At 37.6% G+C, this 23,085-nt stretch overlaps 1 protein-coding gene across 9 annotated transcripts in view; it reads left to right on the top strand.

The window, feature by feature from the left end:
• FRMD3 (FERM domain containing 3) overlaps window positions 1–23,085 on the top strand; it is a 159,742-nt gene that overhangs the window by 96,890 nt on the left and 39,767 nt on the right. For all 9 annotated transcript variants that reach the window (XM_015280365.4, XM_046905929.1, XM_003643038.6 and 6 more), the window contains 3 exons: window positions 3,869–3,947; window positions 16,411–16,508; window positions 17,923–18,046. In XM_015280365.4, coding sequence (XP_015135851.1) covers window positions 3,869–3,947; window positions 16,411–16,508; window positions 17,923–18,046 — 301 coding nt within the window. The remainder of the gene's footprint in view (window positions 1–3,868; window positions 3,948–16,410; window positions 16,509–17,922; window positions 18,047–23,085) is intronic.

Raw genomic sequence — 23,085 nt, 5'->3', positions numbered from 1 at the left:
GGGCACAAGCCTAAGTGTCCTATGTTCTTTATCGTTGACTCCATGAGGAATTAATAACAGAATTTGAAGAATTATCATAATTGGCTGATGAAAATCCCTCTTGGCTAATGTTCTACCGTAACTAATTAAATGTGATGGGGAAGACTCCACAATTGGAGGTCTGTGACAGATCAGCTATCTCTTATACATAAAATAAAACCACAGAGCAATGGTCTGCCTTAAACATGCTCAGGCAGTTGTGTGGATAAATGTCTGCTTTACTTAGTAAGGAAAGAGGTATGTGGAATCAGGAGCATATGTGGCATATGTGTTATGGTTCTCCAGAGGTCCTTCTGCAGTGGTGGTGAACATGAAGGTAGCTGGAGTATATATATACATATATATATTTTTTAAAATAAGTACTAAACGTTGGTGAGATAACAGATAACTAAACGTTATAGATAACTATAGATAGTTATATAGATAACTAAATGTTGGTGTAGTTCAGAGAATCTACAATATTAAAGAAAGATACAGGAAGTTTTCTGTCATCTTGCATCCTCAAGGTTATGAAGATAACTTAAACATGTGCTTTTGGTACCTGTCTAAACTTCATGTTTAATAGAAAAAAATTAAAAAAAAAAAAAATAATACTGCCAATACAGATCTCTGCAGAAGTATTTATGCTGGTTGAAAAGCAGGCTGTTAAAAAGAAGAGGAATCAAACACTTCTAGAACTTATGTCAACTTTTTCACTGTATTTTTAAAAATAATTTGTCTCTGTTTTCTACCAATGAAGGAATTGATAGTATAAATGTGTAATTTTTCTTAGGCTTATCATTCCTGTAAAGTCTCTGTATACAATGCCAAATTAAGTGATACAGGAGGCCTTGCTTAAAAATAGATGCACTGAGTTCCATGTCCCACCTCCCTCTTTGTTTCAGTCAGACTGTTGGAGGTTTGGTTTTCAACTAAGAGCTCCTTACTGTTTAATGCACATTGGGTAGTTTCTCTTAGTTAAAGGCAATCAAAATCTTAAAAACATAAAATCTGTTGCCACACAAAAACCTTGCATGCTGTGTGTGCAAGTTCTTTCATGGGGGTGTAGGTCAAGCAGTAGAGGGTTTCAGCATTTTACATAATTAAAGTAGGTTTATTCTTGCTTTGCCTTCATCTTTTATATACTGTTAACATGTAATCAGACAGATTAATGGCCCTATTGCATTAGATTCTACAGTCAGTACTGTTCTAAGTGATAAAATCCTTCAAAATTATTATAGTTGGAAATCTTTTTTAGTAAGAAAGGAAGGCCTGCAGTGGTAGGATGTTCTGACAAATCCTTCAGCATTTCCCTACACTAGCTGCTCCTTATCCGATAGATAAAGGACCAATTGGAGAGAAAAGGCTTAGAGCTATTATAACCCTGATTTTATTCAGACTAGTTCAGTGTTGGAGAGATGTTCTTCTGAAAATTGAGTTCTGTTTTGGGAAGGTTTGTTATTGTTAGTGCATCCACTTGAGTAAGAGTTAGAAAGCAACTTTAATTTCAAGGAGTTGAGGAATTTGTTGGGCTTGACAGTCTTTTTTTCTGAGCTGATAAAATCCATTGACTGTTTTGCTCTTCAGGACAAGAATATAAAGAATGAAGGAATGTGAGGTTCTCTTTTGAGATGATTTTATTGCACAAACTATAATATATATATATATATATAATATATACAAAGGCCTTTCTAAATGTTTGCTTATCTCTGTATTTGTTTTGGTAGGAACGTTATGTTTATGATACATTTTAAACATAAGTTGGAGAAGAAAGTGGATAGTTGTGTGTGTTTTTTACCTCCCTCTTGCTTCAAATGGCTTATTTTCTAATTGAGAAAAAGGGCCTGGAAAAGAAAATCCTCTTTCCTTCTGTAGGTGAATGGTACCTTGTAGTAACACTTCTGGAGATTAATGGAGTTCTAATATTTCAAACTGCAACTTAGGATTGTGCCATTTTTGTGTGTTACAGAAAAAGGACATCTATTTAGCAGGCAGCAGCAGCCTTGTTTTGTATTGCTTGCTGCTCTCCTGAGGAGGAGTCTAGGAAAAGGCTTCAAGTTGGCTTCAAACTGCCTTGCCCAGTCTCCTGTGCTTTCTTAGTGTTTAAATATACTTCTATCGAATGCTGCTGTGCAGGCCAACGTTTCTCTTATAAGCTTAGCTATGTGACTGTGAGCTTTCTTTGCTTTGATACTCTTTGCACAGGGAAGAGCCATTATTGCTTTTCCGCAGCTGTCCAGCAAACCAGCGTTTGGCTCTTCTGCCATAACTTTCTTTTCTTTATCACAGCCAAAGTTTCATGTCACTTCATTGACATAAAAAATATGCTTAAAGTTTTAGGGTCTTCATTAGGCTAGGGCCTTTCTGCATCCCCATTTCAAGCAGAAACAAATTCTATACTTATCAGGACACTTGAGTTTTTTTCTTATTGAGGAGAAATTTTTCGTAACAATTTAATACAATCTATCTCTTCTGTCAAGTTCTGTAAGTGGAAGCATATTCTGAAAGAGCAAAATTTTGTCCCTTACTTAGTTGTGAGAATCCTATTAAGAGGAGACAGACCATTTAAAATGACAAACATATTCTTTCACATTGTCCAGGCAATGTGACTCCTTCATTTTCCTTCATGGGACATTGAGTTTAGTTTGGCACTACAGGGCAGGAAGGACATAGCAGTGTTGAATGTTCTACAGAAAATTTCCAATCCCTTTAAGACAATGCTGCCATCACACATAAGATGGAAAAGCCCACAGAAGCCTTCATCCCTGTGCTCTCTCATGAGGTTACCTGCAGACCTGCCAGTTACCTTGTCTTGTGTGATAGTGCAGTAGTTTTCTCTCTACACCATTTGCTTTTTTGAAGATGCAGGATTTTCCTTCTTATTTCTAACTGGAATGTAAAAAAAACCCGATGAATGTTATCAGGCTACAGATAGTTCTGACGGCTTTCTCTACCATGCTAGATATACTTTTAGTCCTCAGTGTGCTTTTCACACTTCTTTTCTCCTAACATGATATTTGCAACATGTCTCTCTCACTAGCGCAATGGTCTTTTATTTGCTTTCAACCCCTTTTGTAGTCACCAAATGATCACTAGCTTTGGGTTAGATAGTATGTTGAATGCTATCGAAGGTGCAATAGTAGTATATACAGCTCTATTCATTAACATAGAGCTGAGAGACACAGATTGCTGAAGTTAAATCTTTTCTGTTACTGTAATTTTGTTCCTTTATTTTTTTTCTTTCCCTTTCTCTCTCCTCCCACCTCCCCCCCTTTTTTAAGCATAAGTGTATTTAAGGCCCATGTCTGATGTGATAGGAGTAGGTAATGGAGTCTTATTAATACTGAAAACAGAAACAATTCTTTCTCTAACTTCCTTAGCTAAATTTAATTAATGTTTCCTTCTATTTTTGTTGTCTTAGCATTATCATTACCAGGAATAATAATAATTCATAATATCTTTATACCTCACTGTAACTAGATAGAAATGCTTCCTGTTTATAAATTTCCAAAAGAAGAAAGAAACAAAGAAAAATAAAAATAAGGAGCATTTCATATGATTTTTTTTTTTTTACTGCTTGTGAGGTGCAAAACCATGTATAAATTGATTTGCGTAGGTAGATTGCTTGTATTTTGCACATGCTTTGGCCTTTGTCATTTACTCTTTCTTTTAATATGCATTTATAGGGTTGTTTTGTTAGTTTGTTTTTGTTTTTTAATTTCCTGCCTGATTCTTCAGAGCTAACCTTCACATGGGCTTCTTTGTAGGACTCTTGGAGGCCACTTCTTCAGAGTGGCTAAGGCAATGTTATTTGCTACTGTTCTCATGCTTTTTCTTTATAATGTTTCAGCTCATCCACCATATACCATGTGCTTTAGAGTGAAATTCTACCCTCATGAACCCTTGAAGATTAAAGAAGAGCTCACCAGGTATTATTTTTGTCTGTGCATTTAATGTGAATTCTTTTACAGGTTCAAAATAAGACAGCTTGTTGGGTAGACTAGAGTTCTCATTGTGCTGAAATGCACTATTTGCACTACTGGTAATCTTTTTTTATTTATTGTGTACCTGGGGACTTTTAAAAGTAGCTTAAAGGGACTTTTCCTAACATACAGAGTAGTAGCAATGCTGTTAGAGAACTTTCTGAAAGAGAAGCAGTGATCAAATGGTTGGCAAATATTATGCTAACTCTTCTGCATGGAAGGATTTTGGACTGGAATAAGTTCCTTTTTCTTTCTTAGGTTTTCTTTTGTGTGTGTCTGAAACAAGCTGTGAATTTAATTCAGTAACATTTCTCTTTCAACAGGAACATGGATTTTCTTTCTTTTTTTTCTTTTTTTTTTTTCCAATTGAAGTGTCTGTCTTTAGAACCAGAAACCCTACAGTATTTTTAAACTATGAACCAACTTTCTGTAGAAAACTGATGTAGAACTGAAATATATTTACATTTTTAAAGTGTAACTATGTTAGAAGTTTTGTTGCATATACAGGAATTTTCCAGTGCTTTGGAAACACGCCTGTGCAACAGTACAATTGTACTTAGTGATGGGATTTCTGTCCTTTCTTCTAGCCTTTGTAAATATTATGTGGCTCTGGATATTTTTCAAGAAAATTATTGAGGAAAAAATGTAGCAGCTTTTTTGACCTCTGCACCAACTGTGCAGGACTGTACATTTTGCTTACCACATTAATAGTCATCAGGTCACGCTGCTAACCAGTAAGCATGTGTTATAGAAGTACAGAGCAATGGAGCACTTGTTGCCTTGAGATCTTCACTGATACTTTTCGCCAACCCTTGCAAATTCTTATGCTCAGAAGTCACTTTGTGAATGGGAGTCAACCCATTATTCTTGGTCTCACAGTTAAAGTTTTAGGAACAGCTTGTATTCTCCTGAATAGTAAGTTTACAGTTTGTGTAGAGCAGCTGGTACATCCTGTTCATATTACAACTATTTATCTCTAATCACGTACCAAAACTGTTTAGCTGAGGGAACAGGTTGTAAAACAGGACATCAAGGAATTTTCAGTATTTGTTAATGTTTGCCCTTGAATGAATATTTTACTTTTCATGACACATAGTTTAAACTTTCTAGGAAGTGGAAGATCTTTCTCATTTGAGACCCTTAATTATTTTTTTTTTCTTTTAACTTCTTGGATGCTTACTCAGGAGAAGTTTCATCAAAACACAGAGCACCTTGAATTAGTTCACTGATGTATATTGTGCTGTCAGTATGTTTTAGTCTTTGCTAGAATAGTTTAAAAAGCAATTTGAAGTCAAGCTGTTGTTTGAAAAATATTTTTGATCTTTTGTTAGAAGTATTACTAGTAAGGTACTGGGTTGCCTTCAAACAGAGAAATAATCTTTTTTTCATATATTCACCTAATGTACATGATACATTTCTCTATCTGATCAGCTTTCTAATTTCCTGCTGTTGCTGTTCAGAAAGCTTTGCTTCTTGTCTGCCCAGGTCTCTTACAGAATAACAAGGTATGGGAAATGCTCATGAAATAGGCAAGTAAAGTGTGAAGTACTGTAACTTGGCTCTGAGAGTTTGCTTCATTGATTAAATAAGGAGGTCAAATTCAAGATAATGCTCTAAATTGATTGGAGTTTTTTTTTTTTTCTTAATTACAATGACGAGTGAAATACAAGAAGATGAATGCTAATTAATATTTGACAGAGGGCAGTTATGAAACCTGGATGGCTGATGATCTGTTAGGTATGTTTTCTTGGTGGCAGGGGTTGTTTTTAATTTTATGACCTCTGCCCTGATCACATGTTCTTTGCAGTGTGTGCTCAAGATGATCTGAAAATAAGTTAGTAATATTGCCACTCTTTGACTTAAAGGCTGCTGTACTTTATAACTTTATTTATGGTCAGATGAGTCATAGTAAAATTCTGCATTTGCATTTCTCATTCCGTACGTGCCTAAATGTATCACAGAGCTGTTTTCTTGCTTCTTCAGCTGAGTAGAAATCTGATGGGTGCCACAGTCCCCACTTAGGTGAAGAAATTAAAAGACAGTGGGACTCATCCTACCACATTTTCATATTACTGTTTTATCCAGAATATTAATTAACCCTGTCTAAATCTCCCATGTGAATTATTGTCAATGTAGTCTTTGTAAAAGTCATAGAAGAGTAAATCTTTAATGAAGTATCTTAGAGACATCAGGGAGATGTACAGCTGGTTAAAAGAGCTATATTTGTTATAAAAATCATATATTTGGCACATGAAACTATGTGTATGGGATAAAGTGTATAATTCCTGTGAAAATAGTATAAAGTAAAGAGAAATAGTTTCAGGCATTTCTAGTGTGAAGAAAATTAAGTACTCTCCTCCTCAGATTAGTGCTGCTTCATTTCTTACCTGCCTTGGGTAGACTGGATGTAATCCTTGAGGTATTCTTTTGCTTTACAGTAGGAGATGTTTTTAGAAAATTAACCTAGCTGAAGTCACTTCTCTGTCTACAGTATTATAGAAAAGAAGCTGTAAGAATTTGAAAGTGTGTGTGCACCACATTAGCAAAGACTGGGAATGCCGTGGGCAAAGCATTGAACCATGCACTTGCCTGTCATTATACTTAGTTCCACTGTTCAGGACATGCGTGAATACTGTCAGTCACATTATACCATCCCAGTTGCTTTCTTTCATCTTCCCTCTTTTTAATTAATGATAACTTCCGTGCTTTTGAAATAAAATCAGTGCCTGCTGCTGGATGTTAAAGCACTTTGAGATAAAGCCATGCTAAATAAGAAATCCTGTGAACTTTGAATAAAGTTTCAACAAATTCTTGGAAACTGAGGTTCTATGTGGTCCTTGATCACTGTGTACTCTGCAGTTGGTTAATGCTACAATTGAGTGTGTCTCTGAATTTAATTTCAGGTGCGCTGGAGGTTCAGCAGATTGCACTGCAAACGACAAATGTAGTTTTTTGAGTAGTTTGTGTAATCTTTTAAATAGGGAGAAATACTTGACCCTAGTGAGAAGAGTGGAGGGTCTCTGCACTGTGGACAAACTTTCTGAGAGATGACTTCTGTCTCAGGTAGCATCTGGAGACTTTTCTAGATGGTACATCTGTAGTTTTCTTATTGATGATCTGGCAGTCTTATGGGCAATATGGAGTCAGAACAAAGTACTTCAGTTTTTGAAAACAACATTTAACTGACATCACTTAACATCCCTAACTGAGAGTAATTACTACTGTTTTTTAACTAGGCAATAGCAGTCTAACAAGCAGGCCCTCACATCTTGCTTGTTTCCTGCCACACATACCTGTAAAACATAGGTTCAATTTCTTTCTCATTGAATCAGCATCTACTCTGCAGCCTGTTTTCTGAATTACGCTCCACGGGATTGAGTGGGGGACTCAATACATAGATGTTCAGTATTGCTGTTAATTTCTCTTTCCTCTTTATTTCCCATCTCTTCATCTTTTACTGCACTGCATGTCAGTTGTTTTTGCTTGCAGTATGATAGTCTTGATGGAGAGAGCCTCCAGAGTTCAGTATAAGGGTTAAGATTATTCTTCTGGCTTGACACGCAAAAATGTGAAATTGCTGTGAAAGGAAGTTGTAACTACAGAGGCCATTCAGTCTGCTGTACAAACAGCATCCCAGTGCTCTTTCTGTAAAGCACAGATGTTTTTCCTCTGTGCCTCTCTTTACTATTCTTTTATCACAGGTCAGAGCCTTGGGAGAGTCCACAGCTGTGTAAGCATGAGATGTTGCACGTGAACAGATTGCGAACAGTCAAGGGAGTGTGAACAGATGGATCCAATGACCCATTGCACATGGGCACAGATTTTTACTGTTTACTTCTTTTCAGTGTTCTTGTTTTAGGTAATAAATAAATCAGTGTTTTTTTCTTTCTTATGTAATAAAGCAGCCCAAGGCCTCATGCCTTCTTATCTCTAAATCCCTACATTATACTGTGTATGCATAATTAAAATGAGAAAATATGAAGTCATTTGAGGTCCCAAAGGATTGATCTAAAATGCTACAGATAATACTGTATCAACAATAATCCATGATTATTGTAGAAAAAACAGGTCACGGGTTAGTAGCTTGTGGAATTAACCAAAGATGGATTATTGCAACTAGCTGTCATCAGGCACTTTTTTCCTAATCCATGTTTCCTAATCCAAGAAGCAGTTCTTCAATCACTAGGCTGTCATAAAACAGTGTCATAGGTACTAGGTACAAGAGAAGCAGATGAAAAGTGCTTAACTGGAAATCATGTAAAATAGCAAAGACCGTGGGAATGTAAACATGGCAAATTAAAGAGCCCTGAGTGAGCTAGTCTAACTGAGGAAGAGCAGTACTGCTGCGTGCATGCAGGGCTTAACTAGCCCTGTTGCAATCAGCTACACTTGATGCTGCTTTTTGCTGGAAAATCCTGGCACTTTTCCCTCTAAAAGTGGGCAGCTAGTTGAGGCCAGTAATGCTCCTGTAGTATTTGAATGTCAAACTACATATTTGCAAGATTAAAGTCTTGCAATAAACTAATTGTTCCAAAAATGAGCTAATAGTGGGTAGACCTGTTTTGTGGAAAGCTGTTCCTGATATAATTTAGGAATAACTCTAACGCTCTGAGTGCCCTTCTCAGCTATTCTGAAGATGTGTAATGCTAGCTATTCCAAAGCTTCTGCAAGTACACTTGTCTGTTTGGGCTTTCTGGAGTCTATATTGGCAGTTATCCAATGAGTTTATGGTTTTAATAGTACTGGACTCTCAATCAAGTACCACAGTCTTAAAAATGAATGAGTTCTTAGTAAGAGCTTGAAGCTAGCATTGAGGGTGAAAAAAATAAACAAAAAAATTAATCCAGTAGAGTTCTGGGTTTTTTGGTGAAGCTTGTGCCTATGGGTGAAGGAGAGCTGGGAGGTTCAGAGCTCCTCTTGTGTCTCTTAGGGAAACGCAAGAGAACTGAGAAGATGCAGTGCTGTTTCAGAAGCCTACAGAGAAGAATCTATTCCTGTGCTGTGTTGAGGCTTTTATTTACCTACTATTCAAAATGAAGCTGCAGATTGTTTCTTCCCATTCCTTTGTTCTTTGTTTCCCGTGTAACCAGTGTTGTCAAGCAGTTGGCTGAACAGTAATGTTTCATACGTTTTCCTTTTCCCAAGGAAAGACCGTGTGTAGGAAAGCAGACCCTGACCAGCTCTAAAACCAGGACAAGCCCATTTATTGCTAGATCCGGGTAGCAGTCATCATCATTTTTTTTCCTTATTTATTTATCTATAGTAAGTGATACTATCGCTGGAGACCTTCTCTGAAGCTTTTTTACCATCCAGGAATGGTGCTGAATTCTCAGCATTAGAACAACTTTCCTGAAAGCATGCAAAAAAGCTAGTGATTCTTCCTAGAGATGCTTGTTAATGGAAAAGACAGTTAGGCACTGTCATGGTTTTATGACGCTTGGTTATCAGTATTCCGCATCATAACATCATGTAGTGCACTGGGAGCTACAGAGTTAATGCTCCATGTCTGGTACCTGTCCCGGGAGAGAAGGACTACTATGTTCCCCAGAGGACTGTTTGCTACTCTGCTACCATTTCCACTCAGAGGGAAAAGATAAAATGCCTTGGTAGCTCACCTGACATCCCTTTTCTTTCCTATCGTCTGGCTCATCTCTGTTGTGGGTGCCATCTCACCTCAGCATTTAGAGTAAGGCTTTCAGATTTTGGACACTCTCTCTCATTTAATTTAATTCATTAGCTTCAATTCTAATTATATTGTGTTTAATTGCATTATAATGTGTTATCTTGCATTCCGATCTTATTTAGTAAAAGTTTGTTTCTCTTCAGATCGTTGCCGCTGTTTTGTTTTAGGCCCATCTCTCTACCCTTTCCAGGGTACAGATCCACGGGTCTCTCTGCCCCACTAGTTACAGAACCGGGCCAAATCAGCCCATAAACTGTTGACAAGCACTTACAGAAATAAATTAGCAAGGTAGCTCCTGCTACTTTTGCTGTTAGATATTTGTGGTTGTATCATACAATTGGCCTTTTCGGAGAAAAAGGGATAGATTGATATTTCTCTTGTCTGAACGCAAAGGTCATGCTTTTAAGTCATGATGACTAGTTCCTCATTTCTCTACTAGGGTTTGACTTACGGATGATTAGGTGAATTGAAAGGGCAGCTGCTGTACATTACTGTGATGTGCTTATTAAGACGGGTATTTTGTGAGTGTTCTGAACACAACTGTCATGTCTTTCCATAAAAACAAGAATGTGAAGCCATGATCTTTTTCTACCCATAAAAACTTACATTAGGTATCTTCAGTTGTTCTGTTAGGAATTTTAACAATTACATTCCTGCCTGTTCATTTTAATAACTTTTTTGGAGCTGTTACTTGCACATTTGCCCTATAATTTCTTTTTTGGATGGGGTAGCACTGTTTGTCTTGACAGCCTTTTGTGTCAGTTCACTCTTTGTTGTGTAAGGTTCTTTCATATGCCTTAAACAATCTGATTGCACTGATGTCTCTGAGCTCTGTTACTGGAGGATTTGGTGATTAGCAGCTCTTCATTCACCTTTCCCACAGTCTTCATGGTGTCATAAACCTTGGTTTGTTCCCCCCTCAACTCTCCCTTTAAGGGAAGCTTCACTTGTTTTAGTTCTCTTTATCAAACTCAGCTGTGTCCTCTGTAAGATGCATAGAGTAGAGGTAGGTACAGCGTTTAAGGTATGATTACACCACGACTTAAAGAAACAGCAGAATGTCCTTCTGTCTCATTCTCGGTATTTTTCTCAATGACACTCAATTTTTGTTGTTTTTTGGCTGTTGCTGTATACTGAATTGATGATTTCAAAGGTTATTTGTGCTGACGCCAGGAGCTATCTGTCAGTGGTGTTTAATGAACAGTGAATTGAATGACAGCTTTTCTTGAAGCATATCAAAATACTTCACAACTATTTGTAAGTAGGCAAATAATACATTTCTTTAGAGAATATGTATTTTTACTATTTGTCTTGCTATCTAGGTGGAATTGTAAAGCAAGTAACAGATATCTCTTCGTAGTAGTATTAGATACTAGCATGTAGTAACTAGTGCTTAGGTTAGATTCATATGCTTTGTCAGGAAGCTAGACTTCAAGGAGCATAACTGATACCATCAACTGTAGAAGACAGGATGCAAAATTATTTTCCAGGCTAACGTACATAAAGAGCTCATAAAACTCTGCTGTGTGAGGAAGGCACCCAGTCCAGGAATACTGTAAACAAAGCCTTTGCACTCTGCTGCTCTGCACCTGAGTATTCAGTGTAGCTTGGGAAAGAGCAGAACAGTCAAAGCCACTGCAAAGACACTGCTGAGACAAGATTTTTTGAAACTTTGCAGTGTCTCTCAAGACAACCATGTCTACTGGCAGGAAAGGTTGTGGCAGCTCTGGGTGAAATGCTTGTTACTGTAATAGAATGAGTGAAGTAACTTAAATACAAGATAAAAAACACAATGTGGACAAACCAAAGGTAATTATTGTGGGAAAGCTTTCTTGCTTAATTGAGTGTCTTAGATAGGTATGTAAACAGGCAGTAATTAAACATTTGGAAACATGATGTCTGAAAACAAGAATAGACATTGCTGACCCTCCATCCACAGTTCCAGAAAGAATTTGGCTAACTCAGAGTTGAGTCATATTTATTGCAAACAGATAATATATGGAAATGAGATTATTGAATGATAGACAATTGTGAACATAAATACTGGAAGCATAAGTTTATTGGCTTGCTGGTAAGCCTGCATTCTTAGGGCTGTAAATCAGGCTATAAATTGTGCTAGGGCTTGCAAAAACATAGTGGTGGAAGGGCACAAGAAGCAGCAAAAACAGATTGAATCTGTGAGTTAGTTGAATCTGTTAAGTGTAGGCAATTTTAAATACGTATATAAGCCTTACTGAAGTAAGTAGTTAGATGTTTGCTGACCTTGGACATAAATTACTTTATGAGGATTATAGAAAGTGTCTGAGGTTGAGACAAATTCTTGCAAAGCTTACAACTTCAACTTTCAGTCCAAAGTGTATTTATTGCCTTTCAGGAGAACTCCATAATGTCTAGGTTTTGTTCTAAACTGTCCTAGCTGCTATGCCTGAAGAAGATGAACAGTATCCAATGCAGCTTGCTGTGTGGGTGATCTCTGAAAAAAAAGGGCATTTATAATCTGCATGAATATTTGCATTTTTCCCTGCCCTTTTTCTAAGCTCAAATGCTTTGTTGTTATCCCAGCCAACAATTTTTCCAGTCTCTTCTGGGAACTGTGTTTGTTGGGATTTGTACTGCTTTTCCCCTATGACTGCTGCCTTCTGTTTTGGAAATGGCTTTTTTTACCAGGGGTGAAATCGTTCTCTGAAAGTGCAGTTTAGAACCATTTGATTAAAGTTTTTGAAAGATGTTAGGGCACAACTAATTTTCTTTACCTGGATTTCAGTAGTCAAATGCAGCCAACAACACAGTAGCATAGAAACTTAGTGGCAGAAAAAATTTAGTATTCTTGTTTTAAAAATTATTAATGTAGTGGGAATGTATGTGAAATGAAGTAGGAAGACAGGTGAACAATTTAACAGATCCCAGTTCTAAAACAAGTGAAACATTGCAAAAACAAAAACCTTTTTGTTTATGGGAAAATATAAACAGAGCTTCTTCTTCAGACTAGCATGTGCTAGGAATTAAACACTTTAAAAACAGATCAGTAGCATTTATGGAACGTGTTTGTGACAGAAGCTAGCCCTTATGATTGCTTGTGTTCAGCTCTACAATCCCAGGATTATCATTGGGAATAAATTAGCTCTGAGGCCCATCCATGTTCCTTCCCCTAAAGTTAAGTCTTATGTGTCTCACTTTGGCCCCTGCAAAAGTATGGAGAAGATTAAACTGGGAGCTGTACAAAAACACCTGAAAGGCAGTGCAGTCTTTGGTCACAGCCAATATGGGCTCACAAGAGGAAAGTCCTGTTTAATGATCTTAGTTTCCTCTTGTACAAGATTACTGATGTAGTTCACCAAGGGAAACTGGTTGATGTAGTCTTTCTGAATTTCAGCAAAGCTTTTGATACTGTCTCTCATGGTCTTCGTGTGGACAAAATATCCACTGTACAGCGAGATGAAAACATAACGTGGTAGGTGAACAATTGGCTGGTGGGTCAGACTCAGTGGGGTTTATAGTGAATGGGATTCCATCAGGCTGGTGGCCATACACTTGGGGGATTCTACTGGGGCTCCATTTTAGGGACAGTTCACTTTAACGTTGTTATAAATGATCTGGGTGCAAGAGCTGAATGCATACTAAGTAAGTTTGCGGATGACAACAAATTGTGAGGAGCTGCTGTTTATCTTGCTCCACAGCTGCACCAGAGATGGCACAACCCTGGATATATGTACAGAGTGAGAGTGAGCAGCCCTGTGGAATGGTAATCTGAGTGTTCTGGCTGATGGCAAGTTGAACGTGAGCCAGCAGTGTGCTCTGGCAGCCCAAAGGGCCAGCCATACCTGGGGTGCATCAGGCCCAGCACTGCCAGTGGGCGAGGGGAGGGGCTGTCTGCTCTGCTCTGTGCTGTGTGGCCTCACCTCTAGTGCTGGGTGCCACCGTAGAAGAAGGACATAAAACTATGAGAGAGCATCCATAGGAGGGCTATAAGGATGGCCTGAGGGCAAGGTGTGTGAGGAGTGTCTAGGGTCCCTGGGTGTGTTCAGCCCAGAGCAGGGCAGGCTGAGGGGAGGCCTGATGGCGGCTGCAGTTCCTCACAGGGAGTGGAGGGGCAGTGCTGAGCTCTGCTCTCTGTGACAGCGACAGGACCCGAGGGACCGGCATGGAGCTGTTTCAGCTGTGTCGCTCTTCACTTGAGGGTGGTTGGGCACTGGAACGGGCTCCTCAGAGCAGTGGTCATGGCACCGAGCCTGCTGGAGTCAAATAAGTGTTTGGACAGTGCTCTCAGACACAGGGTTTGAATATTGGATGGTTCCGTATGGAGCTAGAAGTTGTTCCTGATGATTCTGATGATCCCTCCCAGCTTGCAGTAGTCAGTGGTTTTTGATTCTGTTTTCCTACAAATGCCACATGTATCCACACTCCCACCCAAACACCCATGTTCATCTTCATGGAATTTTAGTGGAATGCATAGAAATGAGTTTTTGGCCTCTTTCTATGGGGTTTCTGTTGCTGCTGCTCTCGACTTTGATCCTAAGTGCCAGTGTAATATCATAGTGACTCGCACAAACTTGTGTTTATGGCTGTCCCCTTGTATTAAAGGAACTTGTTTTAAATTACATTGAATTAATGTATGTGTATTTTGGAACTTGCTCTCATAAAATTGTTGTCTATGGGAGAGAGAGAGGGAATTCCTGCCATCTCAGTTCAGGAATCTAACTTTATATTTATTGCATTGTATTAAATGGAGGAAGTGAGAATGAGTTTAACTCTTGAATATGTGCTTTGAGTAAATTCCCACAGATTTTCCATTCTCCTTTAGCTTTGAAGATCATGGTAATGGATGGCTCAAATTTGACAGCACTGGTGTGTGACCCTGTTACAGAAGGAAGAATTTTTTGTAAAGTTTAATTTTTCTTCTTTTAAATTACAAAATACTTGTAGAATAGTTAATTGTTGATGGTACTTCCTCCCATCCATGCTGCTAGAGAGCTGTACCTTGTGCAGTTCACTCAGATTCATGGTTCTCATCTCAGCCTTGTGTCCACATGTGTGAATTGGAAGAAACAGGTTAATATGCTTTTCCTCAATCCTGTTTGCTTTCTTATCTCTTCATAGTCATTTTTAAACTCAGAAACCATCAATGTACAGTGTCTTTGGATACCTGTCGACCTTATGACAGACTAGCAAGAAATGCTGTGAAATCCTGTGTGGCTTTTTCAGCAATTCTTAACAGGGGAAATGCAGTTTGGCCTCAAGCTAATGGTTGGTCTTAGAGAATTTGCAACCTGATGACTCACCTTGGCGAAATTTAGAATAGAGATATACTCATTTGCACAGGTTCTGCGTGGTATCTGAATGAATATACATTTCAGTGTTTTTCAGTAAACCCTCCTTGCAAATCTGGAATTTTTACTGCATCTCACTGAGGCCATTGGTTCATCCTGCTGCTAGTATATTCTCTTCAGAACTATGCACCTTCAAGCCATGCCAAATTATGGAAGTGAAACAGAGATTAGCTACTGAGTGTTGACTACAGAGGAAAAACACGTGTTGCAGTAAAGAGCTTTGAAGAGCAAGTTTTCAGCAGAAGTTTGTAATATTTTAGTACAGTGAAGGGATGTGTTCACACTGAAAACAAGTTGCTTTTCTTTATGATAATCCTGTTTTTATGTAGCATTTAGTGACAGTTTAAGGACGCAAGGAGGCAAATTTCTCTTGCCTTTCCTGTCTTCACCTAAGCTGCTTGGTACAGGAATTCAATGGTACACACAGAACCAAGCAACTTGGATGAAATGTGCCTGACATCAGTGTTATGTGGTAAAGTGTGTTTTTATTGCCTGTGTTGTAGCTTAAGCTTGGACAGGACTCCCTGCATCAATGGACCTGCTGAGGATAAGCAGAATCCACTGCCACTGCTAAAACCATAGACTTGGTTGAATTTTTCTGGCTAAAAGAACACTCAAATGTTGTGTTTTCCATGAGGTGAAACTGCTATGTGGTGCAGCTGTAATTATGGACGTGACTGGGGAAGTGGCTGCGGGTGCACTGCTGGGCTGCATGCTGGGCCTCTGCCAACCAGGCCTGGGAGACTGCTCTGGGGAATGGAAAGCAGAAGAGAAAGAGATGGCTTCCCAGCCACACCTCTCCTGTTGCTGTTCTGAATAATCCTGCTCTGTGAGAGGAGATGGAGAACAGCTGGAATGAGCCATTTCTTCTCATCAGTACTGCTCTATGAGGAGCTACTTCTAAGAGGAAGGGAACTGGCAGCTCCCCCAGGCAGGTCTTCTGCAGTTCCCTGCACTGCCCAGGGAGTGTGGTGCCTCAAAATGTCTGTGAGGATCCCTCACAGATTTAAAAAAGACAAAGGAAGTGATTGTTCCCATTGTGGTCCATGTGCTGTGTGAAACTTTATTTAATGAGAGAGGGTCTGCTCAAGGAAATCTGAAATACTGTAATTTATTTCACATTACTAATGATCATTGCAATAACTGTATGTTTCTAATCAAATACTCTCTGTGCTTTCTGGTAGTGGGATTTTGTTACTTCTGCTGCCATTATTTCATTTTTCATGAGAAAAAATCTTTTGTTTAAGACCAAGTTTTGCCTGTAGGTGCCCATTACCTTTTTCCTGACATTTGAGGTTGCAAGAGAAAGATGCAGAATAGTTGCGCAGATGGTTTCAGTTGAATCTGCTATAGAAAAATACCACATTATTTCCTTTTTTTCTTTTTTTTTTAATTTCAGATACCTCTTATACCTACAAATAAAAAGGGATATTTTCCATGGCCGTTTGCTGTGTTCCTTTTCTGATGCTGCCTACCTGGGTGCCTGTATTGTCCAAGGTAAGTACAATCAGCACACGTGTGAGAAATAATTCATAACTCTTAAGAGTTATCATTATAAGGACAAATGCAAAATTAGTGTGAGATTGGTGATGAGGAAAGCAATAACTTTTTTTTTTTTTAACCTGTACTGTTTGTTTCCCTGCATTGGTGTCAGTTGTAAAGTGTTTAAGTAATTCAGCTTGCAGCAACTTATGACAAACAGGAACTTCAAAACAAACAAACAAAAAACACCAACAAAACTAACCAACCAACCAAACACAAAAAAACCCTGAAACAAACAAAAGCAAAAACAAAAAACAAACAAAAAACCCACCAGCTGATTGCCTTAGAATTAGAGTTAAAAAGTATGGCATCAGTATTAGACTATCATTATAAAGAAAGCAAAATTCTGTTCTTTTACTATCCTATGTAAACATAATCTATACTAATTGAACTAAGCAGGAAAAGGTTCTATTCAGTGTAATTTCTTGTGGAAAAGATTATCATTTCATTTGCGTAATGCTGGGACGAAGAAAACATGAGGAAAATAAACACCTTTAAGGGTGCCAGAGCACTGTAACAGGCTACCCAGTGAAGTTGTGGAGTCTCCTTCTCTGGGGATATTCAAAATCCACCTGTAGGAAACCTGCTTTAGCAAGGGGTTGGACTAGATGATCTCCAGAGGTCCCTTCCAACTGATGGGTGAAATCCCTGACAAAGCAGTAGACACAATTCAAAGAGAAAGACCTTTTTTTTTTTTATCTCTTCCTTTCTCCTTACCAGTTACTAAAGGCAGAACTGAGATATGTATCTTGGAGTGCACTAAAGAAAGGAGTTAGCTACATGTCCAATTAGGGACTTCATATGTGTGCAAGTTCCCTTCATTCTGCCTTACTCTGAATGAATCTCTTCATTCGTTATGAAGCTGCTTATCCAAAAGAAGATCAAGTCTAGACCATATTAAAAGAGACTTATCTAGAAAAATAGAAACCAAATGTCTCATTTGAATATCTTAGCGATCATCTTTTAGAAGAGGAACTAGATACTGTGGGTCACCTTTAAGTAATGGTACAGACAAGTGGGAATAAATTGGTGAAGAAAACAGCATGTTCTGGAATACACTGTTTTGTGTACACTGGAATACACTGTTCTGCTTAGTGCCAGAATGATAAGTAGTGAAAGGGGGAGGGTTTCCTATGTCTTCTTTACAGACCATTTTCTGCCGAAAATGATATTTTAAGATTGCTAATTACTTCTGCAATAAATAAAACATGAAATTTGTTTGAAACTCAGTGATTGTGGTTTCAGCTAGCTACAAGTTCTGAAAAGATATTTCATTCTTACAGTCCCTGAATTACACTATTTACAGACTCTTTCTTCTAACTTTGCAATTTATTTTTTCCGTTCTATTTTGTGTTTTGAATCTATTTAGCTGAACTTGGTGATTACGATCCTGATGAACACCCAGAGAATTATATGAATGACTTCAAGATTTTCCCCAAACAGTCACAAAAGCTTGAGAAGAAAATTGCTGAAATACATAAAAATGAATTCAGGTAATTTATAGTGCTGCTTAGTAAGTTGGCTAAGGATTATTTTATCTGTTTCCACATTGTGTGTATTAACCCAGGACGGTTTCTTCCTTCAATTTTAATAGGTGGTCTTCCAGTGTACTGTTTAATATGCTGAATTTGAAAATTCAGTTTCTGCTTAGTGGGTTTCTTGTCCTATTAACCTTCATTAATCACAGTTGATTCCCGGATGTGTGCTGGTAATTTAGACTGCATTTGCTTGAAAGATGGGTCTGGTTATTGGGAGTAGCTCACATCGTGGGTGCTGCAGTTGATTAACACAGTGATATCTTTCAGTTAGGGATCAAAGTTATGTGAAACACTGTCTTGTCTTTTGATGTAAAATATCTAAATGTAATGCAATTACAAAATTCTCGATAGATATTGATTGGAATGGAACTGTAAGTTCTTGTATCACAGTTTTGCAAACAAAGATAAGGATTATACAGAAATGTGTTTAAATTAGTTCTGTGCAGAACAAAGGAGATTAGATTCAGAACTATACACAAACTTTTTTCTGTCTTAAACTTTCAATTGTGTGACAAGGAGGAGGGAGCAAAGATAGATTGATCTCTCTCTGGGTTTCAAAGTTGAATGTATCCCAAAGGTATTGTATTGCAGGAGAGTAGTAGCAGTGCTTTGTGCAACTGTACCCCCTTCAGGATTGTCAGTGAGTAGCATGCACGGTATCTGTGTCAGAAACTACTCATCATTTTGCATGGTGGAGAACGTTCCTCTGAGAGCCATGAGAGGAATAGGACATGAAGAAAATTAAATAGAACAACAACAACAAAAAAACAATTAGTTAAATAAATTAAGAGGATAATTTCTATTCAAAGAGTATGAGGTTCATGGCACTTCCTTGAAACATGTCTATCTTGTTTTACAAAAAGAAGACTGTGAATCATCAAGTCCTCCCCCCGAACAAAAAAAAAGAAAAAAAAAATATTTTCAGAGGAGATAAAAGTGAAAAACATTTCTTTTTTTCAGAAGTCTATCACATATGTTGTTCAATCATAAGGTAAAATTACTGACTACAAGTGTGCCAGAATTAATGTGTTTTCCCTTTTTTCTTCCTTAAACTTATGTGTTTTGCTTATATTTTTTTCAGCAAAACAGTATTTTAAATAGTGCAACTATGGCTATGTTTTTAGATTAGTCTAGGCTGAGCTTTACACAGATCCAAAGAAATACTGTTAAAAAGAAAAAAAAAAAGAAAAAGAAAAGAAAAAAAAGAAAACCAATTGATTCTGCTTTAAGCACTAGTCCACATAATAGCTGCGGGTTTCTAAAAGCTAAATTCAGCCTTTAAAAAACAAGATTTTTCATAATTTAAGCCATGATGCAATTGGGAAGATTTTGATCCATTCAATTTGGCAGGAACAGTCTAGTCTTTTATTTAAAGTTAGGAGGGGGAAAGGAGGGCTTGTTAGAGGAAGCTGAAGGCTCTTGTATTTAACAGCCCTGGGAAGAGATCTATTTTTCTCAGTTGTGTTTTTCTCCTGTGCATAATTCTGCCTATGCATCATGAATTTAACCTGCTAGTTACTCTATTATGAATAATCAGGCACATTTTTAGCTCATTTATAAATCCCCTGTTCTGATTAGAATAGTATTCCTCATTCTGTGGCAATGATCATTACAAGCCTTCGCTCAGGTCTGTCTAGGATTCTGCTGGGGTCCATTCCTGGAGCTCCATTCCTCCTGTCACTGCCTGTGAGACTGTCCTCTGAATTTCAGTAGTCTTGGTGAGGAACACCATTAATTATTGCCTTTTGGAAATTCAGGCAAATTGTATCAGCTCAGTTTCCTTTCCCTGCTGATTTCTTCAAGGAATTCCAGGAAGTGTTTGAGGCAGAACTTTGATATATAGCAGAACTCACCATACATCTCATTTCTGTCTGTGTTGGTAATTCTCTGTAGTAGGTTTTGCCAATTTGTACACTATTAATGTTAGACTTAGTGGCTTAGAGCTTTTTCTAGCCACCAGGAGCAGTTTTCTTCCTAATCCCTCTCCTTCCTGACCATTTCTTTTTTCTTATTATCAGCATACACTGTTCTTTATATAATCGCCTGGCTGCAAAGACAGCTTGAGAGCTGTGTGCATAGCTGCTGCTTGGTGCTGGTGATTTGCATCTGTAGCTCTGTCTTCCCAAAATTGATAACCCTATTACCCTTTTTTACATCAAACATTCAGCTGTCACATAAGAGTTTTACCTTTTTCAGAATATTTAGTTCCTTTGATCTCTATTCTAGGAGTACAAATGAATAAAACATATCTGTCATATAATGAACTATATATAGAAAGGTCTAGTGCTAGATAATCAGATTCTAGTATCTTAACTATAGAAAGACTATTAGAAGAACCACTAAGTTGTCAAGCTTCTATTTCTTATTTATCAGCACATGTGTTTCACTGCATTCAGAAGAATTTTTTTTAAATGAAATTAGTATTTTGTTCTCAGTGAGTATTGTTAGAAATGCTGAAGGAGGTCCCCAAGCCTTATATTTAAAAGGCACTTCAGTCACATGTTAATGAATAGGAGAACAGAAGAGACAAAGCAATTTGAATCCAGTTGCCATTTGGCTAACTTTGAAAGAGTTACTTCTGAGTGTCATCACTGCAGATGAATCTGTCCCTTCATTTTCTTCACACGTAAACAAAAACTATGGCATCTGTCTCTTGCAGCCAGCTTCTGTGTAATGAAAGCCATGTGGCTTGGAGGGTGCCAGTTCTTAACTGAATCCTATCTCAGCATCCTCATTCTCAAGGTCCTACAACATGCTGGAAGAATTTACTTTCTGAAAGTCACATGAGAATAGTGGGAGGAACGTCTGGGAAACAGCCAGTGATGCTGTGACAGCTGCCAATGACTTAATGACTTCTTTGTGTCATTTAGAAGTCTTGTTCTTGTTAACTAAAACAGATGTATGACATGATACTTTTATTTCTTGCTCTGTTTGCCTATGAAAACATCACTAGATTTTAGCAAAATGCTGGCTTTCCTATGACCATCTTCTTCACCTGGTTGCAAAAATTATAAATGTGATGGATAGACAAATGTGGGAAAGCTTTATTGTGCTGTGGTTCATTGTCTTATGAGTTGTAATTAGTTATTCTTAGTGAGAAAGGAAGAAGTACAGTAATAATATAATTGATCTTTACCAGTGAATGGGCAAACAAATGCCATAATGTCATATTCTCATTCCAAGTAAGGCCTCTTTTGAAATGACATACTGCTGAGAGAAAGAGAAATAATCTTATGGCATAGCAGCTTAGAATGATACATTCACATGAGGATGTAAAGTGGGCATTTATTCTTGAAAGATTTGAAATTGTTTGATTGTTATATGTTTGAGTATGGATATAACAGTGCAGAATCTCCTTGCATTTCTGCTTGCACATCACTTTAAACAGATTGGAAGAGATTTTGGCCATAAAAACTGGATATTCAGTGAGTAGATCAATATATACTTTCTTCTTCAAGTGAAATGAATGCTTAATGTATGTCCCCAGATTATTTGTTTCATATTTTAGCTAGACTAGTGCAAGTATTTATGAGGCTGCATTGTAAATCACATCACTGAAACTATCCAAATAAAAAACATATTTTATTTTTTGTCTTCCAAGGAAAAGTATATGGAACCACACATGCAGTTCTGAGATATTCTGGCAGTATTTTGGCAATATTAGAGATATTTTACACATTGTACCATCTTCAGTGTATAAAGCTGTACTTTATTTCTGGTGACCAAAAGATCCCAGCTTGACAAAATTATGGTAAAGAATACTGTGTAGATTTGGGAGGGAAAAAAAAACAAAACCACAAAAAATCTAACCCATCAAGTGAACTTAGGCAGAACCATGAAATCTTCTTGATAGAGGAGAGGGAAGTTAAGTGGAAGGTCATTTATTCAAGCCTAAAAGCAGGGACTACTAAGATTTTCATTTTTTTTTTTCATTTGAGAAGATCACCCAGATGGTCTTGATCTCTTTGGAATTTCAGAGCTTGTTTTTGACACAGTAAGAGTTTTACAACTGTACCCAAAGCAGTTGTACTTTTTCCACTGTATGCTTAAGCAACTTTCGTTCCTGGCACTGTTTTGATTGTTGCTATTTGATTTTACAGGCTTCTCTTAGAAGTAAATGGAGGTCATACATATGCACATACCTGTTGTCATTTTTTTCTTCCAAATGTATTTCACTGTTGTTACAAGTGTGTCATTTGTTTTAAATAATGGATTAAAACTTCAAATGCTTTTACTACATTCACAGTACCTTCTCTCTTCTCCAAGATAAAAATTTATTCTATCTCAAATCTTCCGTCTTTAAACAGAGTATTTGTAACTCTGATAAATTCCCTGTCTTTTGAAGAGTACCTATCAACCACAGCTTCCTGAGATCAGGGAGCTAAAGGGTAGTAGTTTCAAGAAAACCAGATTAAGAAATTAGTGCTTGTCTTTGATGAAAGTTAAATGAGAAATTTTGTTTAAATTTGTTTTGAAAGGTGTATAATATCTACATAATCTGTATTGTTACTATGCACTGTTGACGTAAGCATTTTTAACTTAACTCAACTGCTCTAATTCTTTCTTTATTCCCTACACTATACCATCAATTGCCTTCAGTGCTCATACTGGTGTGAAGATTATAGGGTTTCCTGGTCTGCACTGATCTGCTCTCCAGCTCTTATGTAGACATGGAGCTGCCAATGGAGTTATTGGCAAGCTTAACTATGATTATTACTATCAGAATATATCCTGGGAGCCTGTCTTAGGAGGCTTGGCAAGGGTTGCTAGGAAGTGATTTTCTTCGTAGGTGCTAATATTGTTTAATCCAAGATTAAAGCAATTTTTTGCACATTATTAAATATATTAAAAAAGAGCTAAAACTGAATTCCTGTTTAGTACATCTGGACCAAAGTGGCTTTTATATGACATTTAAAAGCTTCTTTCAATTAAAAGTACATTTCATCTGCCTATATGTGTTTAGTGCTGGTACCACACTCATCGACACATTGCAT

This window comes from Gallus gallus, chromosome Z (genome assembly GCF_016699485.2).
Source record: "Gallus gallus isolate bGalGal1 chromosome Z, bGalGal1.mat.broiler.GRCg7b, whole genome shotgun sequence".
NCBI lineage: Eukaryota > Metazoa > Chordata > Aves > Galliformes > Phasianidae > Gallus > Gallus gallus.
Note: the sequence above shows the minus strand (reverse complement) of the source record. Positions and strands in the feature narration are given on the sequence as shown.